General features: G+C 37.5%; 1 protein-coding gene across 2 annotated transcripts in view; it reads left to right on the plus strand.

Annotated features, from left to right (window-relative positions):
- LOC138724210 (potassium voltage-gated channel subfamily KQT member 1-like) overlaps positions 1-21,106 on the plus strand; it is a 490,232-nt gene that overhangs the window by 34,403 nt on the left and 434,723 nt on the right. For both annotated transcript variants that reach the window (XM_069864071.1, XM_069864079.1), the window contains exons 4-7: positions 2,513-2,639; positions 7,945-8,023; positions 11,869-11,965; positions 16,246-16,386. In XM_069864071.1, the coding sequence (XP_069720172.1) occupies positions 2,513-2,639; positions 7,945-8,023; positions 11,869-11,965; positions 16,246-16,386 (444 nt within the window). The remainder of the gene's footprint in view (positions 1-2,512; positions 2,640-7,944; positions 8,024-11,868; positions 11,966-16,245; positions 16,387-21,106) is intronic.

The raw sequence follows: 21,106 nt of genomic DNA on the forward strand, positions 1-21,106 counted from the left end.
AAGGAACAAAGATGTCAACAAACTTGTCCATGTTGTGATCCTTTACTAATCTCTCTTCATTAAAAGTACCTAAAAAGTATATTGATCCTTGGTTATGGACTAGGGCCTTATGATGCAGTGCTATAGAGGGATGCAATATTAAATTATAGATAAATGTTTTATTTTATATGCTATATATAATCTGTTCACCTCTGTCACTGAGGCAAACAGCTTCGATGCCAGCACAATCTGCAGTGGGGTGCTCCAGTGTGGTTTATGGTGGAGGGCCTGAACTGGGAAAACCGCAGGAGAGTGGAGAGGCCCACCAGGAGCCTGCAGTGCATGCGACAGTGGCTGACAAGACTGGGGTGGGGCCAAGGTCCCCTGTCCCCATAAGAAACCCCTAGGGAGCACTAGGGACCAGGGCATGGCATGACAGTTTGAGTAGAAGGGTGCGGTAGCTCTGCCAGAGTTGACCAGGGAGCAATGGTATCCACCTCACAGAGAGTCATGTACTTTCTAAACTCTGCACCCACACAGTTTCCCATACAGAGCTCTGACAGGAATATAGTGACACCCAAGTGTCAGGCTGCAGGGTGTCCCCTACCCTTACTTACACCGGTACTAGATGGCAGTAGTGAACATACCAGTGAGGGTTGTGCTCAGGTAAAGAAACTCCTTAGCTTAGTAAAAGACCTCTGGGAGGTGGTGAGTAGGTTGAGGAGTATCAGGGAGTCTGAGAGAGAGCTAGACTACTGGAGTAGCACCATATCTTCCCTGAAACAGGCCTGTCAGGCAGGCAGGATGTGTGGTATGAATTATAGAACAGTTTGGGTTGGAAGGGACCTTAAAGGTCATCCAGTTCCACCCCCCCGCCATGGTCCCGGATATCCTGCTAGATCAGGCTGTCAAACACCCTATCCAACCTGGCCTTGAACATCTCCAGGGATGAGTCAGCCACAGCTTCCCTGGGCAACCTGTGCCAGTGCCTCATTCCTCTCATGGTGAAGAAATCCCTCCTTATGTCCAATCCAAATCTGTCCCTCTCCAGTTTATACCCGTTGCCATATGGAAGATTCTGTGTCATCTCTCCACCTGGTTGAATGCGGTGACCTAAGGGATAGGGGTGAATGGTGACAAGTTCCTGCTTGGTGCAGCAGGTGCAGCTTCTCTGTGACTACTGCATCTTCCCAAATTCCCTTCCATAATATGTATAAGGCTTTGCATGTGGAAACAAACACTAACAAGGACAATGGTTCATCTAGGTTTGAGGTGTCATGAAGGTCAAGTGGGCCTGTGCCCTGCATCAAAACTGTTTCCATAAAGAAAAAAAAGATAGGTCATTGTCCCTCTTCTGAGAGACTAGACCCACTTCTTAGGGATGTCTGCCGCTTCCCTGGGGCCTGGTATAAAGATGTGAAGAAAAACTTACTACTATTGTTACAACCCTTGGATTATTCTCCATTATTGAGTCTTTAGATAGGCACCAATGAAGTTGCAATAAGAAGTCCAAGGACAATCTAAAGAGACTTCAGGGCTTTGGGACAACTGCTTAGGAGATCAGGAGCACAACTAGTGTACTCCTCTATGCTTCCAGTTGCAGGCAATGATGAGGGAAGAAACAGTAAGACCCAGCAGATCAGTACCTTGCTCTGAGGCTAGTGCTACCTGCAGAATTTTGGGTTTTTTTGATCAGGAGTCAGTCTACATTACACCAGGCCTGCTAGTGACAGATGGAGTACACTTGTCTCAAGAGGGAGGACTTGGGGGTGCTGGTTGATGAGGAGCTCAACATGAGCCAGCAATGTGCACTCACCGCCCAGAAGGCAAACCGTATCCTGGGCTGCATCAAAAGAAGCGTGGCCAGCAGGTCAAGGGAGGTGATTCTGCACCTCTGTTCCTCTCTTGTGAGGCCCCTCCTGCTGTACTGTGTCCAGTTCCCCAACATAAGAAGAATATGGAATTGTTGGAGTGGGTCCAGAGGAGGACTACAAAGATGATCAGAGGGCTGGAGCACCTTCTGTATGTGGACAGGCTGAGAGATTTGGGGTTGTTCAGTATGGAGAAGAGAAGGCTCTGAGGAGATCTCATAGCAACCTTCCAGTACCTGAAGGGGGCCTATGAGAAAGCTTGTAGTGATAGGATGAGGGGGAATGAGTATAAACTGGAGCTGGGCAGATTTAGGGTAGGCATAAGGAGGAATTTCTTCATGATGAGAGTGGTGAGGCACTGGAACAGGTTGCCCAAGGAAGCTGTAGATGCCCCATCCCTGGCGGTGTTCAAGGCCAGGTTGGATGGGGCATTGGGCAGCCTGATCTAGTGGGAGGTGTCCCTGCCCATGGCAGGGTGGTTGGAACTAGATGATCTTCAAGGTCCCTTCCAACCCAAACTATTCTATGATTCTATGATTCTATGATTCTATGATTCTATGATTCTATGATTCTATGAGGCATGGGAACAAATTAGATATACAAACTGTAGTCTGTCTTTTATGGAAAAAAATTCTGATATTTTGTCCTTTTAATTCTGATAGGAAATAGTTCTGGTTGTGTTTTTTGGCGCTGAATATGTGGTCCGATTGTGGTCTGCAGGCTGCAGGAGTAAGTATGTTGGCTTCCAGGGAAGAATAAGGTTTGCCAGAAAGCCAATATCAATTATCGGTAAGATTTAAACTTTTTTTTTTCCTTAATTTTGCTGTTATAATCCATTTTAAAATAAAGTTGTCAACTATTGCCAAGACCATCTTGGAGTTCTGAGCTGTGTCTATCACTCAAGTATTTATCTGATTTGTGAATCTATGCAATTATTTCTTCTTTTGGATTCCTAGTACTGAACATTTAAAATGTGTCTGTGAGACACAGGCAGACATCAGCTTGCAAAAGGCAAAACTGTAAAGTGAAGAAATGTTTACTAAATTCGCTTGTGTAAATGGAGAAAATTGTCAAGATTTTGAACACAGTAATTTTTTCTAAGGTCTGCTGTAGAAAGCAAACACAAAGGTGAGTAGAAATTGGGAATACCATGGAAATGTGTGAACCGTATTTCAGGAAAAATCCCCCTGGGCAATACTAAAGTTAAGCCATTTTAGATGGTTCAAGGGACTATTTTGGGTAGCATCTCTGAAGTAGGAGTGAGTTTAGCAGGGAAGGTGACTCATAGAACCTGAGGAACAGTGAGGGATTAATAAAAGGTGATGTTTGGACAAAATTAAGGTAGACCATAAAATCATTATTTCTGTTTTAAGCCTGTGATTTTGTGTAGACTCCTGTAGAGGTGTGAATTTTATGTTACTCAAACATCAACTCATTGAGTTTTAAACAGAGCAAAGAGGGAGAGGTAAAAAGGAGAGAGAATGAGCTGGTCTTTCCTTAACCATCTGTGACTTTATGAATCTTGATACAAAAACTCAGGAAGCAACATATTCATATAACGTATTATACATCTGGATGTCGGTAGTGAATAATGTGATAAGATACTGTACTCAATTTTGGGTTATTGAGAAAGAAGTGTTTCATTACATAAAAACAAATTCTTCAGCTGTTTCATGATTGAACCATGAAGGTTATGGGTAACTTTTTCTTTTTTGTGATTAGGAAATCACATTCTTGACTTCTTTTTCAAATAAGAACTGCTTCTTAGGTAGATATATTAGAGGACAGAGGTACATGAGGATATGCAGCAGTTCTATTAAACTGTGATTTCAACCTGATAGTGGTTCTCTGAACTGGTATTGTTTATCCACCAAGGTAAGCTTTTCTGTTCATGTAGCCTTTGGAGAAAGTACAGTGTTTTTTTTAAGTAAAGCTAAGAATGACTAGTGCTGGTTGGGCATTCAAAGGTATCAGTACTGTTTTTACATTTAAAATTCCCCTAAGAACACAAGACATTTAAAGTCAGGATTTGTTTTTACATATGAAATGCAGGTAGAACTGTGTTTGCACTAATCCAGATAGCTAAACTTTAGAAGTACATTTGCCACTAGTGGTAGAATCATACTGACATCCTATCATATTCAAATCAACAAGAATAAAATAAAAACATAAGAAAAATAAGTTAAAGGTTTAGAACAGAATGTAAAATAGTAGGTGTTCATTTTACATTTGCATTGGGAGAGAAGTATTTATTTTGAAAATCAGAAAATATCATTGAAATGTCTGATATCAGAGAGACTTGTTACATTTTTTGTCCACATTAAAATTTGGATTGATTCTTAGGAAGTTCTACTTGGGTAGCAATTTTTAACTCCTTTAGTTTCTCCTATTCTCTTTCCTTTTTTTCCCCTCCTTAATCATAAATAAAAATTATTTTTGTGCCTATTACCAGAAAGAGATTGAGAAGTCAAGCCTAGTTATTGGTTTCTTTTCTAAATTTTTATAATGTTATTGCATTCCATGCTGCATAAAACAGCATGTTGACATGCAACGTCTATAACTGGGGAAGGAAAATTTTAACATAGGACACACTTTTTCTTGAATGTTCTTTTAAAATTTCATCTAAAATGTCAAGTGTTTCTGTAGGGTTAGGTTAGGAGCGAAATGCTTCTGAAAATCCTAGCCTAATTAGGCTTTTATGTACTAAACATACTAAACTGCTGGGATTGTGAGATATATAGGCCTGTCATCTATATAAGTATTGCGTATATTGTATAGAAGACACGTTGTCATTTTTGTCTCTCTGCACCTCCTGTATAAGCAGACATGTTTGCAAACACGTAAGTAAAGTAGAAAGTTTGAGAAACATGTCCACAGATCAGTGTTCATAAATTACTGGAATTCAATTTTTAGAATTACCAAAGCTTCCTGACTCTTTCATTTTAAAAACTAACGTAAATACTAATGTAATGCTAGTCTAAATAATAATGCTTGTTAGAGTTGAAAAAGTTATTTAAACAGACATTGGTTCTTTAGCCTAATATTTTCCATGCCAAGTGTTTGCTTTAGTTTGATTCTTATGTAAACATTTCATGCAAAATATTTAAGCTGTTCTTGAAAAAGGTAGTTGTGGTGATTTTTTTTTTAATAAAGAAGCACTGATAATCCCACACTTTGAAGCAGATACCTGAAACTTAATAAGAAAATAGGTTTTTGTTTGTCACTCAAAATCAACTCCAAGCTGGCTGACTAAAAAGCCTCTGAAAAATTGGTAGCTTGTTATGCTTAAAACACACTGCTAGTGAGTGCTTTTATATTCTTCAAGGATTCAATCTGCAGTGAGCTGCACAATTCAAATTTCGTGTTTCTCTGAGCAGCACTGCTGGAGCTTGAAGTGGAAAATCTGTTGATTTTGGTTTTGTAGTGCTCTTCCTGAAACTGCCCGGGACACGTGGAAAGGGAAAATATAATATCAGGCTCAAATGCCAAGGTGAAGTAATGAGGTAGGAGGAATGGACTGGGACATACAAGCTCAGTGAAATGGAAGGAGGATGAATGCTGATGTAAGGGAGAAGTATGTATAGAGACTGACAAGCAAGCAGGAGGTTGAACATTGTAGGGGCTGAAAATAGAAGTTGTAGGGGATTGAAAGTTGGCACTGTAAGGGCAGAAAGATATGCTGAAGAACTAGAGTGTAAATTAGGACTTTGTACCAGTAAACAGGGATTAATATGAGAAGCCTGAAGACTGGAAACTGGAATGAAATTGAGGAATAGAGAAGCAGAAATAGAATCATAGAATAGTTTGGGTTGGAAGAGACCTTAAAGACAATGTGATTCCAACCCTTTGCAATGGGCAGGAACACCTCCAACCAGAACAGGCTGCCCAATGCCCCATCCAACCTGGCCTTGAACACCGCCAGGGGTGGGGCAGCCACAGCTGCCAGTTCCAGTGCCTCACCACTCTCATAGTTAAGAAATTCTTCCTTATGCCTACCCTAAATCTGCCTCTCTCCAGTTTATACCCATTCCCCCTCGTCCTATCACTACAAGCCTTTGTAAAAAAGTCCCTCCCCAGCTTTCTCATAGGCCCCTTTCAGGTACTGGAAGGTTGCTATGAGATCTCCTCAGAGCCTTCTCTTCTCCATACTGAACAAGCCCAACTCTCTCAGTCTTTCCTCATATTTGTAGCCCTCCTCTGGATCCATTCCAACAGTTCCATATCCTCCTTGTGTTGAGGATTCCAGAACTGGACACAGTACCCCAGATAAGGTCTAACAAGAGAGGAATAGACGTGCAGAATCACCTCCGTTGACCTGCTGGCCACAAAGAAGAATGTGTCTGGGTGAAAAAAGGAAATACCTCTGCCATGTAGAACACACTTTCAGAAAAGTGGAAAGTACAGATGAAAAATCTGTTACTGTCACTGCCTGATTGAAACTAATTACCTAACTGAGGTCTTTTCCGCCTTCAGTGCTGTTCATTGGATGGATATTTTTATGTCTGATGATTCAGTAAGGGCATCAAGTGCATCATCTGCTTGAGGGCAAAGATCTATATTATGATGTGATGGGAAGAAAACCCTCCCTAAATTCTGAGTGTTTACAAATGTATATTCACATATATATGTGATAAAGGAAGAGCATAAAAAAATTGGAAGGTCAGATGCTCAAAAGTTAGATTAGCTCAAAATCAAAGCTCTTTCTATAGTCTTAACTTATCCCTCTCTATATTTATTTTCATCTTCATAAATGTACAATTATTTTAGGACAGTCTTTAAATTGATTGAGTGCTATCCCTTTGTGAGGAATCCTACTTTTACAGTAAAAATCAGACTGTTACTGGAAATTAATCCAAGTCAGAGGGTGAAGGAAACTGTTGGGTTTAGAACTGCTGCAATATTTCTTTCAGCAACTACATAGCAGTGAATGAGGCAGGAGAATGTTTAAAGGAATGTTTAAAGGAGAGGAAAAAAGTTACCCTTGTTAAAGGAAACTGTTGTTGCTTCTGAAGTTGGATTGTATCCTGCATCTTGCCTGGGCATCACTCAGAAACTCTGTTGTAGTTATTTAAATTAGTTTTCACAAGTGTGCCTCATTTTCTGGATGTCCAGATGAAGACTTTGAAGTTGGGTTATAGAGGTTTTGAGCTGTCACAGCTGCAAGTGAAGTAAGCAGACACTGGTTTTTGTGTTGTTTTGGGGTCTTTTCCCCTTTTTTTTCTTAAGAGCTGTATAATGTTAAGTTCTCTGAAGAATAAAGTACCGCTTGTTTAGAACTGGCAAGGAAAATTTTCCAAAACTTTTCCTCATTCTGTGTATATTTGCCACCCATTTATAACATTATCCTTTATTTTCTGGTTAGAATTTGAAAGTGAAGCATTTAGATGCTCTAAAGAGGATTACCACAGAAATACCTATGAGGAAATTGAAAAATGTCTTCTCAAAATGTTAGAGTAGGGTTCAATAACCAAAAGCAATAGACCTTTCACTGAACTAGGGTAAAAGAAAATAAGGGATGTTGGCACTGTGAAAACAATTCATCATTTGAATTGTATAATGCTGGAACTGTGTAAACTGTAGAAAAAATGCAACTCTGGAAACAATTGTTTTTTCATATGATTATCACAAAGTAACCAACAACAATGATTCCTCTTAGGCAATCTCTTTCTGACAGTTCCTAAACTTTGAAAGCTTGGCTTTATAGCTTTGATACAATTGTTTAAACTAAGTGTGTGTGTGTGTGTCCGCATGTGATACTTGACTTTATGCATTCCATTATTGATTGAAGCAAACCCTTACTTTCCCTCTTAAATCAAGAGCCCTGAGCCAAAACGTGGATTCATTTCTAGGGTGTACACATGCTTTTACCTTTGTTGCTTTTGTAGCAAGTTGCAGGGTCTTTAACATTTCCATTAATTCAATCATGGAAGAAACTGCAGTAGTTGGTTTTTTTGATATGAAACTATTATATTAACTTACTGCCCACCAGATTTCAGCTAACTTAATTTCTTTTTTTGAAGTCCTTTCCTCAGTCAGTTTGTTGTGTGTTTCAGTGCTGAGAGCTAACATTTAATACTTTTTTTTTTTTTTACAGATCTAATTGTGGTAGTAGCCTCAATTATTGTTCTGAGCATAGGATCTAATGGACAGGTGTTTGCCACCTCTGCAATTAGGTATGTTCTTCTAGTGACTGTAGCTCTTCACAACTGCAGAGTTATATTAGATGTATATCTAATCTCCCAATTTCCAAATTAGATGGACATGTAATATTTCTAATAAGGGGAAAGTTTTTATATCGAAACACTTGACAGCAGAAGACTGTGTTATTTTGCTTCGTCACTGGTTGGGAAACAAGAGTGCAGAAACAAGGCATATGAAAAATGTTGGGAATGTTGAAGTGAAGAGGAAAAAAAATAAAGCAACACCATGTCATAAATAAAACATCAAAGAGATCTCTTTTTGAGACAAAAGATAATTACGGAACATTGGGTTATGTAAGAAGCAATCTAGACAGAACTCAACTCACTACTATTTGAGTACAAATAATTACTTTGTTTAAAGAGTAATCATGTTCTAGTGGATTTTTTTTGGCACAAGTAACTCCTGCCATACATGAACCAGAAACACTTGATGTCTACAGTGTTTGTTCAGCTTGCATCAAATACTGCAAGCTTGTTTTGGGAAGTAAAGTGTGTGAATAGAAGAAAGGAATGATAAGCAGAGGAGGTGTACTTCCCACTTCTTCTAGCTTAACTTGCAAAATGTGCTGCATGTTCTGTTCTGTTACAAGCCTCTAATTTCCAATGCAGTCTAATCACTTGGAAGTGAGAAAGTACAGTACTGTCTAAACTGTGTACCTGTGTAGACAAACACTGGAGGGAACTACATGTATAAAGTATTTTTAAGGTAAGTTTTACTGCAGAACATTAATCTTTACATGATGATAAAGACTCATACAGGCAACATGCATGTCATTTATAAACTCATACAGGAGAAGAGGAGGATGAATGTGAAAATTCCAAAGATTTTGCTTAATTTAAGTAGACATGTAGGAAGAACTGTAAAGAAAAAGCCCACTGTATGTTTATATATGAATCCAGGTAGCTTTGGGCTCAGTGCAGCCTTTCCTACTGTTAAATTATACAGCCAGTGTCATACAGCTCAGAATGCTGCCAGAGAAACTTAACCCATATCTCTGCAATGTTGTTATTGTCCCACTGAAAACCTGTCTGGATCAGGCAAGTCTTAGTCCCATCAAGTTTCATTAGAACTGTGATTATAGGTGCTGCTTTTGAATTAAGAAGGAATGAATCTCACATGCTTACCTTTGCTTTTGTTGCTTTTGAGATATACTCCTACGGTCCTCTTTGGACCTTCCCTAAGTCCCAGCAATCCCAGAAACCATGGGTCACACATTTTAGGTTGATTTCTTGTAGAATGAAGTTGCAGGCTCCAAACCCACCAGGTATGACAGGTTGGCTTTTTCAACCAGTGAAACTGAGATCTAGTAGCACTGCAGAGTTCACAGTAGAGTCCTACAGATTTTTATCTTTACAGTTTTAAGTTTACCAAATTGATAAAATTGGTCTTCTTTCCAGCCAATATATTTTCTGTTTTCAGAGGAAATAGGTTTTGGTTTTTCAGAGGCTGCATATCTGGAGTTTCTTGTTCACTATCTTGTTTCTTAAATCTTTATTTGTAAAACTGACAAACTATAACATGCATGTCAGCACTTGGCAGTAACATAGACATAACCATCTCAGATAAAAAAACCAGGAAAATCAAGAACTTCCAGTGGGTCATTAAGAGGTGAGACATTAAGAGGTGTGTCTAATAATTGTACAGGGGAGCTACATATAACTCTCTCCTGTCCTGATATAAGCAACAAATCATAGAATCATAGAAGCATAGAATCACCAGGTTGGAAGAGACCAACCGGATCATCGAGTCCAACCATTCCTATCAAACACTAAACCATGCCCCTTAGCACCTCATCCACCCGTGCCTTAAACACCTCCAGGGAAGGTGACTCAACCACCTCCCTGGGCAGCCTGTTCCAGTGCCCAATGACCCTTTCTGTGAAAAATTTTTTCCTAATGTCCAGCCTAAATCTCCCCTGGCAGAGCTTGAGGCCATTCCCTCTTGTCCTGTCCCCTGTCACTTGGGAGAAGAGGCCATCACCCTCCTCTCTACAACCTCCTTTCAGATAGTTATAAAGAGCAATGAGGTCTCCCCTCAGCCTCCTCTTCTCCAGGCTAAACAACCCCAGCTCTCTCAGCCGTTCCTCATAAGACTTGTTCTCCAGCCCCTTCACCAGCTTTGTTGCTCTTCTCTGGACTCGCTCCAGAGCCTCAACATCTTTCTTGTGGTGAGGGGCCCAGAACTGAACACAGGATTCGAGGAGCGGTCTCACCAGTGCCGAGTACAGAGGGAGAATAACCTCCCTGGACCTGCTGGTCACACCGTTTCTGATACAAGCCAAGATGCCATTGGCCTTCTTGGCCACCTGGGCACACTGCTGGCTCATGTTCAGTCGGCTGTCAACCAACACCCCCAGGTCCCTCTCCTCCAGGCAGCTTTCTAGACAGACTTCTCCTAGTCTGTAGCACTGCATAGGGTTGTTGTGCCCCAAGTGCAGGACCCGGCATTTGGCCTTGTTAAACCTCATGCCATTGGACTCAGCCCAGCGGTCCAGCCTGTTCAGATCCCTTTGCAGAGCCTCCCTACCCTCCAGCAAATCGACACTTTCACCCAGCTTAGTGTCATGTAACTCTATTGGTTCTCATGTATTTGGTAGTCTTGTAATTGTTCTTGGACTCATTAACAGGTGTTAAGTGGATATTTCATAGTTTCCAGCTATGACATTTATATTTATAATATATATTTATATATTATTATAATATTTATATTTATAATATATTTAATTGATCATTATTTCAATGTCATAGCAAAAAAGTAAAACCAACCATGGTGTCCATATGCCCAGTCACTGATATGTGATTTGATACTCAGAATGCTTGTGTTCTTTCCAAAAGAATGACAAGCATTTCATAATTTGACCATCAACTGTGAAAGCTCAGAGAACCTGCTTCTGAGTAAAGGAAAAGTTGGGCCTTTCAGAAGACAGTATGACTTCACATTCTGAATAAGAACAATGATTGAGGATGGCCCCATGCTGAGTTTCCTGCCTGCTGGTGTAACACAGAAAAATGCAGCCTCAGTGGAACTGAAATAAGAAGATTGAATTAAAAAAATAACAATAACGACAACAGAAAATTTTAAGGATAGATAAAAAGAGATAAAACTACTTCTAGTAAAAATTCACATAGGTAAATTCAACATTCATCCTTTCCCACCCTTCACTCTTTTGTTTCAGTGATAGGACAGTAAGATTGGTGTAGGAAAACAAAGTTCATTGTCAAAAGGGTGACTAGAAATATATGTTTCCATTGAACAACATTCAGCTAAAAAACATATAGATAGTTATTTTTCTTTCGCTTAAAATATTTGGAGTTTATTATTCAGTTATTGTCCTAAAATCACATAGGAATGTAAGTATTTCCAATTAGAGGTTTTCTAAAGCTTACACAAAAAGGACTTCAGTAATACCATGTTTGATTCACATTCTGTGTTTGGCAAATAGAGAAAAAAGTTTGCTCATATTTTTGTTAGCAAAGCTCAAAGCACTGACTTTGCTCAGAAAGGAAGTATTTCAGAGTCATAATTAAGTAAAATATGCAAGTTTCCTCTGAGTTTGAAATATATTTTAGAGGATTTTCTTTTTTCTTATAACTTGTTGTCCTCGTCAATATTTCTGAATATATTTGAATATAATGAAGTGTGGTTTAAGCATACAGTCTACTAAGAGGCCTGAAGCCTAAGATGCAACCCTAGCCAGCGGCAATGCCATCACAGTTCTCTGATACAGCAGTATTTTGGTGAACATAGTCAACCATGTATAGATAGAGCACTGTTTTCCTCATTTATTAGTTTTTTTAATGTCCTGTTTTTCTTACAGGGGGATACGGTTTCTCCAGATACTTCGTATGCTTCATGTAGATCGACAGGGTGGCACCTGGCGACTATTAGGATCAGTTGTTTTCATACATCGTCAGGTACTAGATCTTTAAAGACACCCAGTATTTTGTTTACTTCAGTATATTTTTTTTCATGGCCTTCAAATCACAGTCTGATTCAAAATAACATTTACCTTTGCAAGAACAAAAATATTTTAAAAGTCGATCATGTGTTCCTTTCTATTTTTAAAATGGGAGCACTATTCTGTACTTCAGGTCGGTGGCTAACAGGGTATCAGCATCAGTATTTTTTTTAAGTTAACTGTTGTGCTCTTTGATGTTATCCTTCAATATAATTTATTAAATGCAGTTATGTGGGCTGCCTTTCATATTGCAAATACTGTCCACTGTCTTCACAGATGTTTTCCCAGCTTTGGTGTTCTGTGGAAAGATAAATAGAAGTGGAAAAGCCTTGATGGAACAAATCAATTATTTATATCATCCTATTTTCACTGACTGAAAAAGGATTTTTCTAATTCATTCCATAAATAAAAAATACTAACTATGTTATGATAATATGCAAGAAAAGTTACTTTTTCAAAGCTGTAGTCTCAGAGGTAAACTTGGCCCTGAATAGTTGTATGTCCACTAAATCTTGAAACAGTTACTCTGTATAGAAGGTCATCAAGCAGGAAAAACTTACACGTTTTAGTGCAAGCTTCAGAAAAATTCTAGATGAAAGGGTCTTTTGGGGGCTTCATGGAATCTATTGAAGAAAAGCTGACTTAGCTTTATGAATGTAATAATCAACTTTTATTATTGGCCTTAAATCTTGCAAGTCAGAATGTACTGTGGATGGGTAATACTGTTCTATGAGTATTTACATCACACTTGTAAGGGTGATTCTCTATGAGTGTAGATTTATTCTCCAGATATTGACAAATAGTTATAGCTTTCCACACAGACATTGCTTCATTTGCAATTTAGAAAATAGTTGTTCTGGGCCAGCAAATGAGAAGTACATAATCCAAAATATTAATTTAATATTAAAAGTTACTTTTATTTCCTTTATTCCCCCCACCCCAGTACTTTTGGGAATTCTATGTCACGATGGCTGTGCAGCATTGATGCATGCTGAAGTGCTCTAATATAAAGACTGCTTTCATCCAGTATGACAGGATGACTTTTAATCCTCCAAGTCTGTGTGGTCTTCATTTATTATGGTTGCATTGCCTGAATATCTAGATAGGGCAGAGCTGGTATCCAAATATACTTTCTCAACATGTGCTAACCTTACTGACAGAGGTGTTAGAGAGAATTTCTTCCTGTAGGTGTTCAGAATTTTAGTCAAGATTCTGGAAATGCCACCCCCAAAATATAACACTTAAGTCTTAAGTGTCACAAACATAAATAAGTTCAGTGATTTAAAAGGAAAAAAAAATACTCTTGGAGAGGTGAATTTATGAATAAATGCACCTGAATTTCTGCTAATCCAAAGAAGTGATTATGATGATATATAAAACTCTACAGATCTGTAGTACTTGTCAAAGCAGATCACCCACTAACACATTAATAAAAAAGAAATTAAACACGCAGTTCTGTATTGACATTGGACAAGTGTAGCTGAAACCCTAGCATCGTACCAAGTGGAAGGGAAAATGGAACCTTTATTCCTGTCCAGTCTCTTAAAGAAATTTTTGTTTCAAAAAAACCCCAAAACAAAACCACTTCAGCTGCTTTTTCTTTACAGGCAGAGTACAAGGTCCTCATTTATTTGTTGAGTTTTTCACTCTTTCAGAAATATGGGACCCTAAACCCTTAAAGACTTCAACAATGCGAGAAATTCACCTTTGTGACCTGTGAAAATAATAAGCACGTTAACCTCTGTAGGCCCAGAAGAGCTTACTAAAGTTGTCATCAATTATTTCCATGTGTTTTTGAATTTTACATATAGCTGTATTAGCTCACTCAGGCCCATTTTGGCTAGGATGCTCTTCTATTTTCAGCAGGTTGAGCTTTTATAAGCATTTCTCGCCAAAAGCAACAAAACGTGAGTCAATTTCACATGTGGTGATGGAAAGACATGGAAAAATCATGTGGGTAACTGAAAAACTGTGTTAGCCAGTCCAGCTCCAGCTTGTAAGCCTTTCAATTAGCTTTACTTATTCCTCACTTTGCTTTGTGAAGAGGGAGTTACTGATAAGCTGTGGATTTGGGGATCTGATTTATTTTTCCTAAGTGTCAAATTACATATTGTGTGGTCCTTATTGTAACTGAAAATAGAAATCTGTCTAAGTTAAAAAAACCAAACACTGTTGACTCAAGTCTCTCAAATATTCAAGTTTACCTTTTTGCATATTTATTTTTTGTTCTTTCTTCTGTTTCCTTTGCATAGATGTATCTGAAATTCCCTTGCTGAGAATGGACATTTGTATTGGGCAGCAATCTTTATTCTTAAGCTCTTACCCAATAAAAATTCATATCAATGTGAAGTTTTAAGGCTGGATTTCTGCAAATTCCTCTTTGCTTTGAGATCATGCATCAATTCATGCTATTTGGCATTGCTAGACACCACTCTGTGTATTTCTTGAAGCACATATTATTTTAAAATCTTCTGAGCTTCCTCTGAAATGCAGTATGCGTTAGATTGCTGCCATTGTTCTTAATAGTTAAAAATAATCACATAGTATTTTGTCTCTTGATACATATGTAACATGGAGTGACATTTAGAATAAGTCTAAGGCAAATACATTTGAATCTGGGCTTTACTTAACAAGAGTTCAGTCCTTAGATGAAAAAGGACCAGATCTGAGAGGTGCCAATGGTGAAATAATCAGAATAGGTCTGTTGATATTTCAACCTCTTTGAAAGAAATCTCATAAGACACTTCTGAAAAGTATGTTTTTCTGCCCACTTTTCAAAAAGCCAGCATTTAACACAGGAGTATTCCATACACTATGTATCTACAATTACTGTTAGAGAAAAAGATAAGAATGGTAACCAGCATAGAAATCTGAACTACTGAAAAACAGTTTTATTTCCTCTTTCAGCTACTTTGTTTAGCTAACAACCCTGCAAAAAGTTAAGTCTTAGGCTAAAAGACTTACCCATGGGCAAAACTGAATACTATAAAAATTCATTATTTAGGTAATTATGAAATAATTAGAGAAAAAACTTTGCTTTGTGCCAAGTTTGCCTAAAATCTTGCTGAACCGAGATTTTAATTAGTGCTGTAGCAGGAGGAGGAGTATGTATAGTTCCTGCTACTGAAAGGACTTACCAACTACCAGAACTGTGTATTCCCAGTAAGGTCTAAAATGGAAATGAAAAGAAGAAAAAAATATCTGAAGGAAATATGAGGATAATACCTGAACCTTCCCTCACAAATTCCTGAAGAAGTGTGGGTAGAATGTTGCAGAAAATTTGTGGAAACCTACCATATTTTAAAAGTGGAGGCAATCCTTCTTATACAGGCTTTAATTTTAAATGTATCTCATGGGAGTATTCTAATTCCAGTATTGGTTGAGATCCAAGGAAAGAAAAATAACTCTGTCACAAATTTAACAAGATTCCAATGAAGATGTAGTACTACAATGTTTCATAATTAAGATGGCTATGTGCAAAAAAAACCAACCAAACAAACAAAGGAATACAATATGTGTTAACTATTGAAGCACTATCTTAAGTCATTAAAATAAGCTATTTTCCCATCACAACTTTCTTATCCAAAAATCTATCAAAAGCAAGTGCATTCACAAGCACACTGTCTCACACCTTAACAAAAGTCCCTAGCCTCAGTCTTTCTTTCTCAGGGCTGAAGTAGAGGTTACACCAACCGAGCATATTTTAGTTTATGATGTTTTACCTTATCCTAACATGAAACTCTTAGGGCACCATTACTGAGTTTTAAGCAATCTAAATATCAGATACACAAATTCATTTCTTAGGTATGGTCATAATGACAAGACATCGTCATTATTTGTTAGCTGTTATTTTAGCATACTTTTCATAAAGTGCATTTCTAAAGCTGTCTTACTATATTTAAAACATATTAACAGTTGGTATTTTGAGTGGACAGTTAAATTAAATGATTCCCATTCACAAGATGTAAAGCAGGAGAAGTGTCCCATCCTATGTTTAGCTGTTCAAACAATTTTGTACAAATGCTGGCTTCTCCTTGAATTAGGTAGTCTTATTTGAATAAAAACCAGATCCCTGAACTACCTGTTTTACTGGAAGTAATTGTCATACTTGAAATACAAATTATTGTTATTTTTTTACTGTGATGGAAACCACCCCCCCCATATTTATGATGTTTTACCACCATGGAATATATATGATGTAGACTTTACGTACTTCTTTGCTTTCTCTTTTAATAGGAACTCATAACCACACTGTACATTGGATTCTTGGGATTAATCTTTTCATCCTATTTTGTTTATCTTGCTGAGAAGGATGCAGTTGATGAGGATGGAAAGACAGGTTTCTCCAGCTATGCTGATGCCCTTTGGTGGGGTGTGGTAAGTTTTCATCAACAAAATGCATGAGCAAACTTAATTCACAAGCTTTTCTGTTGTGATCTTCTTAAAGATACTGGCATTTATTTCTTTCCAGAATGCATTTCTTTAGGGAGGCTTTACAACCTTTTAAGAATGATACAAGAAAAATATATTAAATACAATTATTATTTTGGTATTAAAATTTATTGTGAGGATAGAAAATCCTTCGCAAAGGACATTGAATGTTTGCAAATGCAAAAAGTCCACATCGAAATCCATATTTAAATCCATATTTAAAAACTATCCTCTGAAACCTATATCACTTCTTTTAAACTCTACTAAATTATTTGCAAAATGTGTATAACTTTAGAAGTGTATTGTATCTGTGGAAGTTGAGTTAATAGCTATTTTTTTTTAATTCTTTTTGTTTAAATCTCAGTTTTTCATGAATAATGCACACCTCGATGCAGTTATTAGGTTCCAGTTTATTTTTAATAATTCCATGATTCACTGTAAAGGTAAATGACTCCATCTAAAGCAGCTGGCAAAGCTTCACAGATTCACCATCTACTCTGGACATCGATCATCAGTCAGAGGCAGTGCAAATTGTCGATAAAATAAAGAAAAAAATATCACTAAGAGGAGAACTGGGATTAGAAGAGATTGTGAAGATTATTGTGCGTATGCCCAGAATTAGCTGAAAACAGAATAGAAAGCTATGAATAGAATAAGAGACCAGATTGTTTCTACACTCCTTTCATACAACTCTCCTCATGATGTTTCTCACTGTAACTCATGCTTTCCCTTCTTTTTAGTTCTTGCACGAACAATATCTTCTCTTGTGGTGTCTTCGCTCCACTACAGAAACTCTTATTTTATGAGTTGGCTCATTGTAAAACCCAAGGAGACTCCTCACATCAGTGTTAGTGGCAGAGAAAAATGAGGCAGCTGGAACAGATGCAGAGCTATCAACTTCCAAAGAAAGAAGGATATATTTTTAGAATGATTTGAAACAGAATAAACTGGATTTGTGCTTAGATGATGGACTTGAAAACTGCCTATGTAGTTATTGGGCCAATTATTTATTTGCATCCAAATAAACTGGTGAATAAGTCTGGGAAGACAGACAAAAAGTTCCTAATAGATACATGTTTCTAATCTTTAACTTGGATGCTCCATAAGCCTCAACTTCAATGAAGTATACAGAAATATAGATTATATTACATGTACCCTGTGCCACCACTTTTAAAGTAATTCTGTATAAAAATATTTCATATATTAAATTCCTGTCATTAGGTTGTCAGTATTAATCTCATTTGCAGAGTATCACCTGTGGCTGTGCAAAATAGTACAAACCAAGAAGAATCTAGTAAAAAAATAATAAAAAACACTAAATGGCTGGATGGACTTGATTATCTAATGTTCTAGGAAGAAATGAAACCATGAACTAGCCCATACAACAATCACTTGTTAAAGTTCTCAACAGACAGAACATAAAACCTCATGGTTATAGTCAGGAGATAAGCTAGTGGAGGAAAGGAATAAATATTCCAGAAGCACAGATTGGGCTATATTTTAAAAACAAAAGTAAAACAATTAGGGTGCAATTGATGCTATGAAAGACACCCCATGTCTACTTTAAGAAAACAAACCAGTACACAGGCTCACTTATTCTGCTCTTATTTGAACAGTTCAGCTCGAATACTAGTGTTCAAATGACTTAACAAAGTTGGACACAGCTACTGTTTCTCTTTTAACTAAGGGTCTGGCTTGAATAGTCTGTGAAGTACACCTTATTAAAAATAGGGCTTCTTGTAGGAATTCAGTAGCGTTAGGGCCTCCTACAAAAGCTTGTACTAGTGCAACTAAGTCTGTGAGAAATATTTCATAAATTTTTCAAGTATAATGATGTTCCTGAGAGGCTTGTAGTACCATGGGAATTAGAATGACACCAATGAAAGAAATGGAAAGCATATAGTTTGTTAGAAAGGATGTGTTAATGTAATTTGAAGTTATTAAAAGATGGTGATTCATGGTTTTGCTGCACAATATCTTCGGTGTTTCATAAAGTAACTCTTAGGCCTGTGGCGGCAAAAGGCTAGAAATGCCCAAATTCAGAAATGCCCAAATTCAGACCTGAATGGGAGGGAAGGAGAACACTTCCTCAAACTTCAGGGAAGAAGGACCAGTAAAAAACAAACAAACAAAAAAAAGATTTTCAGCAATAAGTCTGAGAACTAGCTATGGTTTTTAGCATCCAGTTCTGTCCATGTGTATTCATGCGTGTGTTATTCCTGCATGTAATAGAATTTCCATGTGAGGCCAGTGTACTTTCTCTACTGTTTCTTCTTTTTTATATTTTTTAGCTCTAATTATCCAGAGCTTGCTTTATGAGTTTCATTGAATGTTTGGATATGGATTACAACATATTTTTATATGCTAGAAGCTAGGGCCTTGATTTGCATAAAGAGTAAAAAAGTAAGGACAAAAAAATTCAGGATGTTTTTATACAGGCATTATTTGATTAATATCTTGGACTTAAGGAATTTAAAAGGACTTTAGTTTTGAAGACCAACATATAAGTTTAAAATGTTCTTTAACTTGTTGAGATAGATGACTTGGTATCTATATTTTGAAGTGTAAAGTATTCAAAGGGTTTTGTTGTTGTTTTCCAAAACTTGACTTGTTTTGTGTAATAGCAAGATAAAATCAGCTTTGTCTTTCTCTAGCTGTGTGAGGCACATGAAGAACACTGTTGAAATTGTTTAAGCTTTCCAGACGTCTAGGCCTCTTCAGCATTAGTGAGTCACGGTGCAGGTGCAGTTCACAGCTGGGAACAGTGACAAAGGACAAAGTGAATTGGTTTCTTTTTCTTTTCAAATCTTCTGTAATATAGAAACACAGATGTGGAGTTACTGAGGAGTGAAACTTGATTTCACTTTTGCCTTTCAAAACTGAACCCTAGGAAAAAATCTTCATAGCAATTATTTGAAAGTATTATGTGTCTGACAAAAACCACAGAGTGGATTGTGGGCAACATTTTCCTTTAAGTAGAAAGTGCAAGCTTGCTCAACTTGATACAAATGACCTGAAAGGTTTAAATATGAAGAAAAGGGAAGATAAAGAATCAATGAGAGTTGGAATTAATTGCTAACTACATTCACCCACTCCAGTTAACTGCAAGGTTGTTTCACCCAGATTGGGCAGCCGCACAGATTAAACTGCAAAGGTGTATCAAAGGCTTGTGGTATTTTACATGAAGCAATTTTCAGGAGATATAGCATGTTAGAATACATGCAAAAGAATATCCAAGAGCAGTCAGTCTGCCAGAACTGCAACCCATGTCACAACAGTTTTCTGTCCTTTCTGGGTATCTTTTCCTTGAGGAAAGAATAAGGGCATGTAGTAGGCTTCCATACTGATCTCTTGCTGTCGGTAAAACTTATTGCTTTTGCTTCAAAATGGATTATTCTGTACCATTGAACATGAGTTAAATAGTTGCTCCAGTAAGTTGATGTTATCTGGCAGAAGTACTTGGGATCAATTGCTCAGAATTTCCAGTAGTATATTTCCGTGCCAGACATAGCAACTCGAACCCCTTTATATTTAATGTTTTTTGAGGTGTGCAGTTCCTACTCTTTAAACTTCAAGACACCTGCCTATCTTAAAGCATGTGAGTTGACTTGTTCTAAATTAGAATTAGAGTTCTGTCTTTTTTGAAGTCTACATATATGTTTTCAGTGTTTGTGTTACAGCATGTGCATACCAGCAGGAATGTGACATAGTAAATCTGTATAAAGAAGGAAGTGTAATTTTCAAAAACCTAGTTATTAAACATTCTTTGAGCAGATAACCAATAACTTTTGGATATACAAATAGAAAAAGATTCTGGTTGTGTTTAAGGAAGCCAGAAAATTACATTATTTGTAATTACTTGTAATCCTTTCCACATACTTCAATGTAAACATTAGATTACCAAGAAGGAACACTCTTAAGGTAAAAGCTTTCTGAGAAATATTCAGGCACCTGCAGGAATCTGCCAGCCAAATGACTGCTGTAGAGATGGAAAATAATCTTTTCTGTGGTTACAGCTTTCATGCTGTCTTCCATAGTAACGCTAAGGCAGCTCAACATTACTTCAGTTTGTTTTTAAATCCTGAGTGCTCGAGAACTCAAAAAGAAAAAAATATCTCACAAAATACCAAGAAGCCTTTCATAAGAAAAGAAAGAGGAAAAGGAAGGAAAAATCCAAGACTTTAAGGGGTCATCTGGGTGCACTGAGGAGCTGAAGTGGTGTTAAAGAAACTCTGCTTTAACTTTCTCCACTTCCCACTAACACTTACTGCATTTCAAAGTTGAATTTTGGGGGGTCTGATTTAATTTTGGGGGCTGGCAAACCCATCTGTTTCTACTGCTGGTAGTACACAGCACCCAAGTCACTTTGTGGGCCAGCCACATTAAATCTGGACAAACACCCTGCAAGACAGGGCTCCTGCTGAGAGCAGTTTGCAGTTCAAAATAACAATAGTCATTGTAGGATATAGGTACTGCAAAGTTGACTTCATCCAGTGAGGTATTAATAATGAATAAACAAAAAATTATTATTATTTTTTTTAAATAGGAAAAACTCATTTTAATAGTAGTTGGTCATTTTGGAAACCTGGAAACCTTCCTTCCAGCTCTTTGTAGAACTGCTCTTAGTGTAGGAGGAAATATATTCTTCCCATGCTTTTAATGCTGA

This window comes from Phaenicophaeus curvirostris, chromosome 1 (genome assembly GCF_032191515.1).
Source record: "Phaenicophaeus curvirostris isolate KB17595 chromosome 1, BPBGC_Pcur_1.0, whole genome shotgun sequence".
Taxonomy (NCBI): Eukaryota; Metazoa; Chordata; class Aves; order Cuculiformes; family Cuculidae; genus Phaenicophaeus; species Phaenicophaeus curvirostris.